The 13047-nt window shown below is 39.6% G+C and overlaps 2 protein-coding genes and 1 pseudogene across 3 annotated transcripts; 2 read left to right on the forward strand and 1 right to left on the reverse strand.

Moving 5' to 3' along the window:
• Nucleotides 1-1210: 1210 nt before the first annotated feature.
• On the forward strand, nt 1211-4506 carry LOC148729250 (uncharacterized). The gene is made up of 2 exons (XM_088762551.1): nt 1211-2391; nt 2555-4506. Exons 1-2 carry the CDS (start codon nt 1913-1915, stop codon nt 3996-3998), a joined length of 1923 nt encoding a protein of 640 aa, XP_088618677.1. The 5' UTR covers nt 1211-1912; the 3' UTR covers nt 3999-4506.
• Nucleotides 4017-9663, reverse strand: LOC148729251 (uncharacterized; annotated as a pseudogene). Its single transcript, XR_016002263.1, has 4 exons — nt 8374-9663; nt 7157-7766; nt 6576-6836; nt 4017-6056 (listed from the first exon to the last, which is right to left on the reverse strand). The product of XR_016002263.1 is annotated as an uncharacterized LOC148729251 (transcript).
• A 375-nt stretch (nt 9664-10038) lies between these two features.
• LOC111329114 (uncharacterized) lies at nt 10039-12818 on the forward strand. The gene is made up of 2 exons (XM_022933727.2): nt 10039-10222; nt 12181-12818. The coding sequence occupies exons 1-2, from the start codon at nt 10171-10173 to the stop codon at nt 12516-12518; spliced, it is 390 nt and encodes a 129-aa protein (XP_022789462.2). The 5' UTR covers nt 10039-10170; the 3' UTR covers nt 12519-12818.
• Nucleotides 12819-13047: the final 229 nt, after the last annotated feature.

Below are 13047 nucleotides of genomic sequence, written 5' to 3' on the forward strand. Positions count from 1 at the left end.
TCTTAATAGATTGTAGTTTTTAAGTCATAGTTGTAAAGTATTAGGTACTACATGTTTAGGGTTAATAAGCACGGCTCTTTTGAAGACCACTTTTCTTTTAGTGATAAGAATTCCGTGATTAAATAAAGTGATTGATTGATTGATTGATTGATTGGTCGACTTATCGACCAACACGGTCGACCGATTATTTTCCGACTATCGACCGACTATCGACCGACTGTCGACCGACATGTGTCGGTCGCCATGTCGGTCGCCATGTTGGCCGACACTACCTACAGTAACATTGATCCAATTTGCGTATAGAAAGAATCTTGGTTTAAAATAGAGATCAACGCACTACACTTTCCAGATCCATCGACACACTGAAATAAATCAGACATTGATCATCTCAAGGAAAATCGCGGTGTTCAACGCATATTTTTGCAATATCCGTGCGGTTTATAACGTGTGAAGAGACAGGAACTATTGTTTCAATAATTATTTGGGTTCGTGCGAAAAATCATGTGGAACGAAACGTGGCAGTTTAAGTTCAAAATCTTCCAACGCGAACAATTCGACTACGTGTCACGCAAAAGAGTATTTTCTGCTAGTAACGCTTAGAAATCAACCAAGTAAAAATGTAGCAGTCAATCGCCAGATTTACCATAAAGGCGAATACTGCAGAAGAGGCCGAGTGCCCAGCTGGACGACCGGAATATTTTTTCAGTCGCCCGGGACCAAATGTTAGTCGCCTGAGGCGACCGGGGGCCGTTAGAGCACAGCCTTGATAAAAGTATGCAAGCTTTTGTTTATTTGTATTTTGACTTGCCCTACGGGCTCGTCAAAATATGGCACAACTCGTAAAAATACTCAGCGATACTATACAACAAAACGTCTAATAAGATATATATATATATCAATATTGTGATGAATTAACCACAACCAAACAAGTAACTGAGAAGGAGTTGTAGTCTACCAAATAAAGGCCTAATATATAGATTTAGCCAAGCCTAAAAGCGGGGCTCCCAAGTTCGTATTATTAATGATAACATAAAAGATCTGCATTTGCCAAGACTCGCATGAGACACCCCTCCCTTCGTTTTGATAGTCTCCCCTACCCTACCCGTGCAATCTGAAGGCACGTACGCACGTACCTACGTACGTACGCTCGGTCAGTCACGTGACAACCAAACGAGGTTGACCATATTCCATGGGTATGGGTCTCTGCCCCACGCGCGCGAAGCGCGCGTGGGAGCCCCGCTAAGACACATGTCTTGTTACCAAGTTTAAATATCAATGCTTATCGATCTGAACCATTATGAAGAGAATTTAGAAGACGGCCAAGCTTACAGGTAGTCATGAAATGTTAAGGTCTGAATAATTCTGGGCATTACTTGGTAAACATAGTACTAATCACATTCCAGTTGTAACTTTAAACTACTAGGCTCCAACAACTTGTTTCAATACTGGCAAGTAAAATACACGTTTCTCTAATTTTTGGCAAAGACCATTACCTATACAGCCCCCAAACAGCACTGCAATAATCGAGATGCGGAAGAATCAATCATTTGTAAATAGTAACAAGGGTACTTTGGGAACATATCGGTCTTTGCCTCCTCAGAGCAGCTAGTACTTTTGCAACTTTACCGATGACTTCAGAGATGTCAGCCTCCCACGAGAGTGTTTCATCAACCTGAACGCCTAAGTATTGGTAACTATTGACTCAATTGAATGCACATCAAGAGAAATGTATGGATCGCTATAGTCTCCTTCGCAGCCGCTCGGGCCGGAGTCACGCAACGCTCCCCGTCCCCACGCGGCTGCTTCAAACCGACATACATTCCTTTCTCGGAAATGAACCAATCAATGTTTGGCTTTCATTTTCTTGCGAATGTTCGCGCGTTAAATTTCAACCAATCACCTGGCTCCTTTTATGTATCAGATAATGGCGGATCTCGAAGAAGCTTTCAATCTTGTAGCGTCAAAATTCGGCATACAGGCTTTAAATTCGCATCAGCAATTAGCAATATCGAAGTTAATTGAAAGGAAAAAGGATATTTTCGTTAATTTGCCGACTGGCTTCGGAAAATCTCTGATTTTTCAAGCTTTGCCGTTAGTCATCGACCACGTATCAAGTCAGCTAGGCCACATTTGTGTTGTTGTGTCGCCTTTGCTCACTCTAGTGGATGATCAAGTGGAATATTTGAGAGGCAAGGGAGTTACAGCGGCGAACATTAGCTCTTACACTGAAGAAGAGGCGACTTTGATAGAAAAGGGAAAGATTTCTGTTGTCTTTGGCTCCCCAGAAGCTTGGATTCAAAACGAACGGTGGAGAACAATGCTTGGAAATTCTGTGTATTCCAAAAAATTATGTGCTTTGGCCATCGATGAAGCCCACGTAATAAGGCAGTGGTAAGTGGAGTCTGTATATATATATACATGCTTAAAGTTTCTGCTTAGCACTCCACTTATAAAATTTTAATCTTGCTTTGCAATGCAAATTGATCAAATACCATCCTTTTCATTGTTTTGCTGCAGTTTAAATTTTTGATGGTTATTGGTTTTTCTTATACAGGGGGACATCCCAAAGCAATAAGATGGCTGCATTTCGTCATTGCTATGGAAAGCTGTATGAGTTGCGGTCCCTTGCTCCAAATACCCCAATGGTTGCATTAACTGCAACAGCAACAAAGCTAACTGAAGACACCATCAAAAAAGTTCTCCTAATGCAGAATCCATTTGACATTAAAGAAAGTCCAAACAAGGTAAATCTTACCTATTCAGTTACAAAGATGAACAAAGATTGTGACCTTGAATTATTCTTTGAGTGGCTTGTAGAAGACATCAGGAAATTAAAAGATAAGTGTGACAGGACCATAATCTACTGTCAGACCATAAAACAGTGTGGGATTATCTATGGAATGCTAAGAGGACTATTAGGGAAAGACCTTTTCATTGAGAAGACAAGCACTGGTCAAAAATTGCCCTTAGTAGAGATGTTGCATTCATGCACCCCTGCCTCAAACAAGAAAAACATTTTGATCTCCTTCCAGCACGAGGATGGGATCATAAGGGTCTTAGTTGCGACTATAGCATTTGGCATGGGAGTCAATTGCAAAGCTGTTCACAGGATCATCCATTATGGGCCATCAAAGAATATTGAAGCCTTTGTTCAAGAAACTGGGAGAGCTGGGCGTGATGGCCATCAGAGTAGCTCATTTTTGTTGTATAATGGCATGCTTTTGAATCACATGGAGGGAGACATTAAGTTGTTTATTAAATTAACTGATTGTCGAAGAAAAGCAATTCTGGAACACTTTGACAATGATAATGAGAGGCCTCTACTGAAACATCTCTGCTGTGATAATTGCGCTAATAACTGTGACTGCGGTTTGCCAGAATGCAAAACTTCACTTCAATATCCTGTGTCTGTAGATGCAAAGAGTAGCACAAGTTCAGGCAGGACAAGAGATATTCAACCACTACAGAGGGAGCATGTAAAAAGTTGCCTGATAAAGTATCACAAGTCACTCTTGGTTGATCTTGTAGGCATGGCTGCAAAAGCAAATCTCAGGACATTGACCAACATTCAATTTATGCTAGGATTTGGAGATCTTCAAATTTCACAGGTTCTTGATAACCTGGAGCACATATTTGAAATGTCTGATGTTTACAGAACAGTGGAAATCTGGCATAAAAGGCATGCACTAGAGATTGTCCGAGTAATTAGTGAAACTTTTCATGACACAAATCTCAACAGCAATGATGCTTATGATGTCAATGGTGATGATGATGATGATGACGACAATGTTGTTTTTAGTGAGGATCAACTTGACAAATGGAGTGATATTTTACTTGATGATGAACTGTTTGAAATGGTCATGGACAACATTTCACTTTCCCAGATGGATACAAGTTCTTTCCTTGGCAATCAACCCAATGATTCATCTGATGTAGACATTGTTGATGATGACAATGATTTGCTTACAGCTTTTGCTGGAACATCTGGTGTGTTATGATGTATTATTAATAAGTAATTAATATTAAGTGGACATTTAATTGACCCTATTCAAGATTAGTAAATTATTGGATTGTTCCAGTACCCTAAACCTCTCCACCGTATCCCCAAAATAAAAGGTTTTTTACAACATTGTAGAATATTGTTTGTTTTTTTTTTTGTAAGAGATTCTAATAGAGGATTTTACTTAGTATTGTCATATAGATGATAACAATTATGTGGCCTTGTGTTCTGGCCAATCTAATTATGTCATTCATTTTCACTTTAGTTGAAGTTAATCAAGCACCTACTGGTAACACACATTAGAAATTCATATTTTCACCCACACACAGTTGTGGATTTCCATTGCTGGCCTAAAGCCAGGGTCTATGAAACTGGAACATCTAAATTTAGGATCTGTATCAAATTAGATCCTTTGCATTTTGCAATTTTATAAAATGTTAGTAATCATGTGTTCTTCTTTCTAATATATTGTTTTTTTCAATAAAATCTTGATCTTATTAGTCTCCTTTCGCAGCCGCTTGGACTGGCTTGGACTAATATCTTATCGAATATTATTAATTGAAGGGGTGAGTGGAATGAAGCCCTAAGTGACTTTGGAAAACGTTGAGGTAGCCAGCAGTTAATGTATGGTCCCTTGGGAAACTAGTTAGTTTGTTTTCCCTTTAGTTCTGATGTTTCCCAAGACAGAGGACTCGGGAAAACAGAAACTGTTTCCCCAGGAACCATACATTAAGTGTATATTATTACTGATCTAAAGTCAAAGCCATGAAACTGCTACTTTGGGGAATACCTTGGGGAAAGGATTGGGCTTTGAAAGAAAGATTCCTCAATAAAATAATTCATCTAGCACGTGAGCCCAATTGGATATTCCTTTTGTGCTTGTTGATCCATTTATACAGACTTGATAGATCCAGGTCTTCAAGTCTGTCCCTCTTAAAGTCATTGAACGTTTGGTAGTGTCACCCATCAGTTTCTGTGAAAACATCCAGGTCAACTGCCCTGTTGACAAGTTCTTCTATGTCTTTATCTGGTGAACCTTCTGGATGCTTGCCTGAGTGGGTTTGTCTGTTCAAACTGCCATCAAGTTTGTCTAAAATGGTGCGTGTTGCATTCTCTGCTTTGCACACTCGTGAAATTGCAGACTCTGTCAAATTAGGCCCCAAATTTCTTATCCCTTGCTTAACAAAATTGTTACTGTGTTCCATGTCTTCGTCAAGGGGGATATTTCCCCCTTTCACACCATGATTGTTCACAAATCGGTTCCAAATAAACCTCTCCCTGTCCCTCTTTGACAACAAGGCATGAACTAAGAAGAACTGGTACAAAATCTCAAGTGCATATTTGGTGCTTCTTGATTCGTCAGCTCTACAGTAGAGAAGAAAGTATTTATACTGCCGCATGACTCGTGCACCGTCACCTTCCTTTATGGCGTCAAGGAAATTGAAAAATAACATGGCATCAGTCATGAGAGCACAGTTATAACTGTAGACATCATCAACATTGTGTTGTTTGTCTAAGGATGGTGTAGGGATAGCAGTGGTAAGCTCAACAGAAGGTTCCTCAGCAACAAATGGTGGATCATGAGAAAGTTCATGAGTATTCCTCCTCTTCTTGTATTTGTATTTCGCATTACATCCAGGAAACCTACATGGAAACTTGTCATCATCTGTCAGCTCTTGCTGTTGCAACACCTGCTGTTTTTCTTCAGCAGTCAGGATGCGGTCCACCAAATGACTACTGTCTTGAAAAATGAAACCATCAACCACCTTGGCTGCAAGCTCGTGCAGCAGTTTGAGTTTCTTCGATTCCTGGAGGTTTTCAATATTGGGAGGAAGAACAAACTTGGATGGTTTCCCTGTTTTGTTCTCAAGTCCCAACACATTCATGGCAGCAGCAATAACCTGGACTTCAACACTGTTGATAGGAAATCCCTGTCTGCCCTGTATGCTGACTTGACATCACTACAAACATTCCTCCTGTTTATCACTGTACAGTCCGCAAACATGGTACACTGGTCAACAGCTGAAGAGCCACTATAGAATCTTGAATAGATCAACTAAAAACAACAAAACAAATAACCTAAATAAATAATAATGCTGTCCATGGTCAAGACATGCTATTACAGTCTTAGCCATAGTTCAGTTCACTTCATTTTATTCACACTTTAAGATAAAATGAAGTCTACAGAGTATTTCCTTAAGTAAAAAAAAAAAAAAAGAAAGTGGGAGGTGAATTAAGAGGACTATACATGTAGCTTTTGAGCTAAGCACCCCAGATGTTGGATAAAAGATTTAGGTAAGATGAACAAAACATGGCTTTAAACAATAGTTGTTGGGGAATTATCTTTTTCTGAGAGTTCAGCAAAAGTTATCTGGATATTTGCTTCTTCATTTACAAATAGCTCTGAATTTCAGAAGTTCACCTTTATGGTGTATATTCCCTCATCAATTTGGTAAGTAAAAAATGAGAAGTGAAGCATATCTGCTGACGTGCATACCAGATCATAATAATTGGCCCTCCATTGTGTTTTAAATGGACTTGACTGTAATTCAAGTACACCAATATGGACACTTACACTTAGCAATTTCACTGAGGCATGCCAATCCCCAAGTTGCAAGTGAATCCCATCCAAGTGATCCTGTGGTGTTAGTCCATTTGCCACTGAAGCTATTACATTAACAGCTCTCTCCACAGTCAACTGGTCACCTGAAAACAGCTGTCTATCCACTCCAATGGCTGCATCACTAGAGTTGGGGAGATAGGTGTGGAACATTTGCAAAATTTCCAGCATGTCCTCATTAACATTCTCATCCTTGAATATAAGTCCAAGGGGAACCTGTTGGGAGAAACAAACATCAGTTGGAAATACAATATTTTAGAGAGAAAGTTAACAGTGTACACTTTCTTAGGAACTGTATTTAATAGAAAACATTCCAACAGACATTAAGCATTCACTTTGAACTGAGAGGCATGAAATTACAAACAACAGGTTTATATTTTCCAGCCAGCAAATGGGTTAATTTATGCAATAAGATCATTTCAGTGATACTATTAGTATTATTTTATGAAAGTTTATAGAACTTCAAAAGTAATGACCCCACAATTCCCAAGTTTACTTTATTCCTAAGAATTAACATTTAATGATGAAATGCATACCTTTTTGGACTTCTGAGACATCTCCCTAGTGTATATATGTGGTATGTGGAATATGCAGGCATCCTGCAGTGGCTTCAAGACTTCGAAGTATGATACTAAAATTCTTGATGTCAAAATTATGTAGTCCAAACGTTGATTATGCTGATTGTACAAATTGGGAAGAAACCTGGTGTTTGGGATATTTACAATATCTTCAGGATCAGGTTTTCTGACATCAAGGGAGTTGCCAGAAACTCGGTTTTCCACCATTTGGTGGTTGACCCAGTGGTAGTCTTGATTCTGGTTATCCTTAGTCATAATCCTCCTCTTAACCTGAAAGTCAAGGTTGTCAAAGGATATGACAAATCCAGGATGAAAAGACTTTTTCAATTCATGCTCCTCCCGTGTGGCAGCCAGCAATGCAGGTGAGGTGATTACAGCCATTCCAAGGTTTTCCTTAATTGTTGAAATCCTCTCCTTTACTCTCATTAGGGTGGTATTTTCTTCTGAAATCTGGTCTCTGGTAGTGATTAGATCTGCATCGTGATCCTTCCCCAGTTCATCAAGCTTACTAAGTATGCTTGAGTTGGAATTAGTAAGTTTGAGCTTGTTGAACCTGGAAATAGTAGCCCATTATAGAAGAACATCAAGTGCATGTAAGTGTAGAAATAAGATCTTTTTGCTCTTGCCACCTAGATTACATGTAGCTGTGGCTATTTGCAGGTAGGCCAAAATACTGCCACATAAAGTTTGAACTTGTTAAGTTCAATTAAGGCAATCAATTGTGCCAATAACAATATTATTAATAATGACCTAAGCACACTGAGTGTTTGTTAACACAACCATTCACTGTACACAAGGAGCAAGACTAAATTAATGTTTTAAAAATAACTTTATCCTCGTGAGATGAAACTGTTTTGGCTTGTACAGTGTATTTGGTGCTGTGTTTACAAACATTGTAAGAAAGTATCTAACAATATTGGAAAACAGAGATATTAATAGTTCATGTTGTTTTCCAATTTTATCTTTATGGTTTCCTTTGTTATCAGTTTAAAACCAAAAAACACTATGAACCAAGGATACAATTAAAACACAATTTTTTACATAATTTTACACTGACAACCATGTGTATTTAAATTTTCTAAAAATATATCATCTTCCCCTTCCTTCTGATTCCACTGACCCACTTCGATTCAGCCCGATAAAAACAGTATAGACGTTATGGGATCAAATTTACCTCAGCAGCTTTGCTCTTCAGCAAAATCCCCATCACAGCAGCAGTTGCGTTCATTTCACGATTTCTTTGTTTCAAGAGTATCGATCCTGCAAGTGCAACACTTCCAAACCAAGTGCTTTTACGGTTTGCCGGCTTTGGTCGGCTGGCACTGTTCAACAGGAACGCGTAAAATATTGGAGCTCTTTCTTGCCATTCTTCGCACAACTTTTGAAGATCAAAATTCTGCAAATCTTCCTTGCTTGTTTTTCTAAGCAATGACGGCCTGCTCTTGCCGCATAACCCTGATACTTCCTTTGATACAGCTTTTATTACACTTGAAACGACATGAATTCGCACTGTTGGGCAATTCATGACAGCCTTAGCGATTTGGGAAGGGACTCCGTGAGCTAATGCCTTACCAAGAGTCTGGTGGGAGCCAACTAGGGTTTTGTTCAAGTTTTTACTCGGATAATGTACATGTAACTTCACAATGGTGCTATCAGAGCATCCAGGTTTTGACAAATGGAAGCCCGTGGACACGTTGCAAGGATCGCCATGAACATCACCCTGACTGTCAGAAAAAGCATTATTCTTGGTTTGAATGGGTGAAATTCCGGTAAAGAGGAATGCCTGTCTGCTTGATGGAGCAGGAGTGGACTGAGCTAGCGGTGTAGCATAAGAAGTACAAGCGGCAGGATCGGAATAAACATGTGAAGTTTCCGTAGAGAACCGAAGACTTTTTGCAGCACTCACTCGCACATCTCCACTGTTGATCGTCTCCGGATCGTCTCTGTTTTCATCGCGTCCAAGTCTTTTTTCCCTCAGTTGCTCTCTATTTCTAAAAGCAGACAGCAGTTCCTGTTTGATTTCTCGCAGTTTTTTCGCTGCTCTTTCGTATTTAGTTAACTGCTGAAAACACCGTCGGCAAACAAACAAATTACTGTCCTCGTGGTATTTATTTACGTCAAATTCCAGCGACGATCGAATTAGTCCAGCTAAATCAGTGGACGTTTTACCAAATATATAGATCTTATTTTTACTGGTAGGGACAGATGAACAAATAAAACACTTATTATTGCTTTGCACGATCTTCTTAGGCGTCTCTTCCATAGCACGTTGTATGCCGCAAGGGTTTTCCCGCGAAAGAAAACACGACCTCTCGTGTGATTGGTGCAGCGTATACAATGACAACTATTTCATTGGTCCGGCCAAACAAAAGCGCAACACAAAGAGAAAGGAATGTATGTCGGTTTGAAGCAGCCGCGTGGGGACGGGGAGCGTTGCGTGACTCCGGCCCGAGCGGCTGCGAAGGAGACTAGGATCGCTATGGAGAAAAGAGATTTTGTGCCTCGTGCCTGTAAACAGACATTTAGTTTTGAGGACATTAAGACTTAGATGGTTAGAATCGAGCTACTGCTTCAGATTGCCCAAATCATGAGTCAGGGTTGAAAACAACTCATTAACTAGCAACCAAAAATATCACGCCACCATCACACCACCAGTCTAAGCCGCTTTCTGATCACGTGCAAAACATTCTGATCACGAGCGGGGTACATTTAAATTTGTTCAGGGTCACTAGTCCTCTTTAGAACAAGGGACACAATTCTTCATCGTTGCCTAGTTACTAAGACTGACTGACAGCAATATAGAGTGATTTTACATCATGAGCAACTAACAAAGGGTGTGTCTAGCACAGATTTGCCAGTACTCAATAAGAGCGTAAGGTTTCACGGCCCCCAATTGCACTTTGATCGACACTTTGAGACTACGCTACCACTTTCCAGCTTTTGACTCTCAAGAAAACATCAAGCTCTTCAAGATGAAGCTGTGGTTCGTTGCTGCCTTACTTATCTCGGCTGCGCTTCCAGCTGGTAAGTGATTTCATCGTAAAATGCATATTTTAGCCGCACCCTTTCTGTTTGTAGCGAGGAAATGGAAGGCGAAGTCTTCTGCGTAAATCATGTTAGACTCACCCCTGATCCAGTAAAACAGGGAATAAATGATGTTACATATCACTTTGTTGCTATAGGAAAGAAAACATCTGAGTCCCTACGATTGATTCGAGTCTTCTGACAGAGAGTGATCCACGAAAGAATAGACAAATCCAATTTCAGCCGCACAGTACAAGGGCATACCTTCGTCTCTAAGAGTCTTATGCTTCGATAAAGGCAGATGCCTCGTGCTGAATTTATCTTCGGTCAAAACCTGAATTATTTTCGACTTGTCGCCTTTACATCGAATGTTTCATTTGAATACATTTGTTGTTTATTGTTTAAATTTGACTAACGAAAAGCTGTTAAGATTGATGCATATCACTGGAAATTTTCGAGGCGCACGAATAACATTCTTTAGGGTCGGTGTACGATTCACGACTCTTTTCGTTGTTTACTGTTCAAAATCTGTCCATTTTGAGACTGGCTCAAACCAATAATTTGCGCTCCATAGTTTCTGCATTGCTTCGTGCAAATTATGGTTTATCCTTTGTTACTCTTTCGCTTAAAATCTAAATAAATATTCGCTAAGACTTGAAAATGTAATGAATTTCGGTTGAATATGCTCTTGTAATATGCTTCACCTCAGAGAATGTCGAGCAGACGGTTACTAAATCACTGTACGAAATTTTCATTTCGATAACATGAGTCGCTGAAAACAACAACGAACAAGAATATTTTCAAATAGATGTCAGTCGAATCTTAGTAAAAAAAAAACTAAAAAAATCGCTTGGTTTAACACTGTTCCTACAAGTGAAGAACATGAATAGACACCTCTCCGTCCTCAAGATATCGCATTGAAAATGCAGGCGGCCTAAAGGAGAGAAAATCGTGTTTTTCCTTTCCTTTTTCTTCCTTTGAGTTTTGAGAATCGTTATTCAGTTTCCGTCTAAGATTTTTTAAAGATATCAACATTATAATTACAAAACAGAATGGGAGAGAAAGTTTAAAAAAAAACCAACTATTAAGCTATTTTTCAACGATATCGTACGGGCAAATTGGTCGTTCAGAATTAGCAAGTGACATCTGTCACGTCCATCCATATTATTAACTTACAAGCGACCCTTATCTTCAGCGGATTTCTTTTGGATGGTAATCAGTTTTTAATGGGTTTACACTTGAATGAAGCTGGACAAATATCGATCCTTGCTAGCGGCTTAATATCGTATGAATCTGTCTTGCGTCTTTTGAAATATCGGTTGATTAATCCAAGCTGTCAAATGTATTATTAGCAAATTATACAGGATTGTCAATGGGCCCAGATGGGGTAAGGGAGGGGATCACACTCCTCAGTCACGGTGAAGTGTCATGGAACCATTTTAAGCTACTTTACTCTTTCCTGTATCTCCAAACCTTTCCCAACGAAATTGTGTAATCACTTTGGTACGTTTTCAGGTGAACGGGTTCTTAAATTAAGATTTCCGGCACGGCACCTTAATTCTTCGATCTTTTGAAATCAAGCAGTGTCTTGAGTTCCAACTAAAATGCAATATTCTCTAACCCCCCCCTCCCCTTCCTCATCTTAAAGGAAAACGGAGAGGGGCTCCAAAGGGTGTCACAATAACCATGATCCCAGAAAATTAAAATTCCTAAGAAATTTGCAAGGGCAGAAAAACATCAAAGTAACGTTCAGTGCATGGGTAAACAAGGACGGTTATTTAAATATAAAGGGTCAAATTATATTGAAATTGTGCCCTTCATAAATGTAATGACTTTACTTAAATTTTCAAATCTTGTATTTATTTTCCTTTGCGGGAAAGACAAGGCCAGTTATCGACGGCAGAAATTTTTATCTCGTCCATTTGTTATCTAATCATTCCTTATCGTGTGTTTTTCAGTGTGGAGTTTGAAGTGCTATGTTTGCACCAGCACCGAATCATGGGATAAATGCAAAGACAAAGAAGTAAGCGCGACCTGCGTGGCTCCGGCTGCTGACAAATGTGTTAAGGTTTATTATAAACTTGGCTCAATCCAAACGTTCACCAAATCGTGCGGAGCCGATTCTTACTGTGATCAGAAAACCAACCCTACCTGTAAAGACGCCATTGGATCATTCGAGTGTGATATCAATTGCTGCAGCGGTGACGACTGCAATGCTGGCTCAGCAACCCGCATTAGTGGTATTCTGTTACTGTCATGCGCCTTGGTCTCTCTGATGATCTTTTTCAAAGCCTGAAACGTGACCGTGGTTGAGGTCAAACACGGTTGATGGTCAAGTCTGCAACTATTATCCACTTTTTTAAAATGATGTCGGTAGTGAATTTAGATAGAACTTCTTGCTTGGGACGTAGTAGTAGTACATAGGATGGTTCTCGTGAAAAGGAAATGAAGTCAGGCCGTTTTATACCTCCAACAGAGGATGCTAGTCCAGCATAGTCTTTCGCGTATTGTGTTAATTAACAACAGAAAAATAGAGGTGCTTTTTTAAATTGTTAAATGATGTAGCTCTGGAAAAATAAAACGTTGTTTCTGACAACCTCTTCTTAAAGTATCTCTGATTTAATCAGCAATAAGCATTATAGCTCGTACTCTTGTTGTAACTCGTTACTGATTTTGCTTAAGGATTTCACTCCTCCTAACCCCGCCCGGTAACCATATTTGCTTCAAACCTTACTTTAATTTGCTGTGCTGCCACTGCGAACTCACTGTCCTTCGGTTTCAATTACTATTGCTTTTTTTGTGAACGTATGCATTCTACAAACTTC

Source organism: Stylophora pistillata, chromosome 6 (assembly GCF_964205215.1).
Source record: "Stylophora pistillata chromosome 6, jaStyPist1.2, whole genome shotgun sequence".
In the NCBI taxonomy this organism is placed as follows: Eukaryota; Metazoa; Cnidaria; class Anthozoa; order Scleractinia; family Pocilloporidae; genus Stylophora; species Stylophora pistillata.

What these genes read in the sequence shown, in the direction of transcription:
- LOC148729250 (XM_088762551.1), top strand. Translation starts at nt 1,913, where the DNA reads ATGTATCAGATAATGGCGGATCTCGAAGAAGCTTTCAATCTTGTAGCG. An exon ending in GCCCACGTAATAAGGCAGTG is followed by an intron (nt 2,392 to 2,554) that starts GTAAGTGGAGTC and finishes TTTCTTATACAG; the next exon opens with GGGGACATCCCAAAGCAATA.
- LOC111329114 (XM_022933727.2), top strand. Translation starts at nt 10,171, where the DNA reads ATGAAGCTGTGGTTCGTTGCTGCCTTACTTATCTCGGCTGCGCTTCCA. An exon ending in CTCGGCTGCGCTTCCAGCTG is followed by an intron (nt 10,223 to 12,180) that starts GTAAGTGATTTC and finishes TGTGTTTTTCAG; the next exon opens with TGTGGAGTTTGAAGTGCTAT.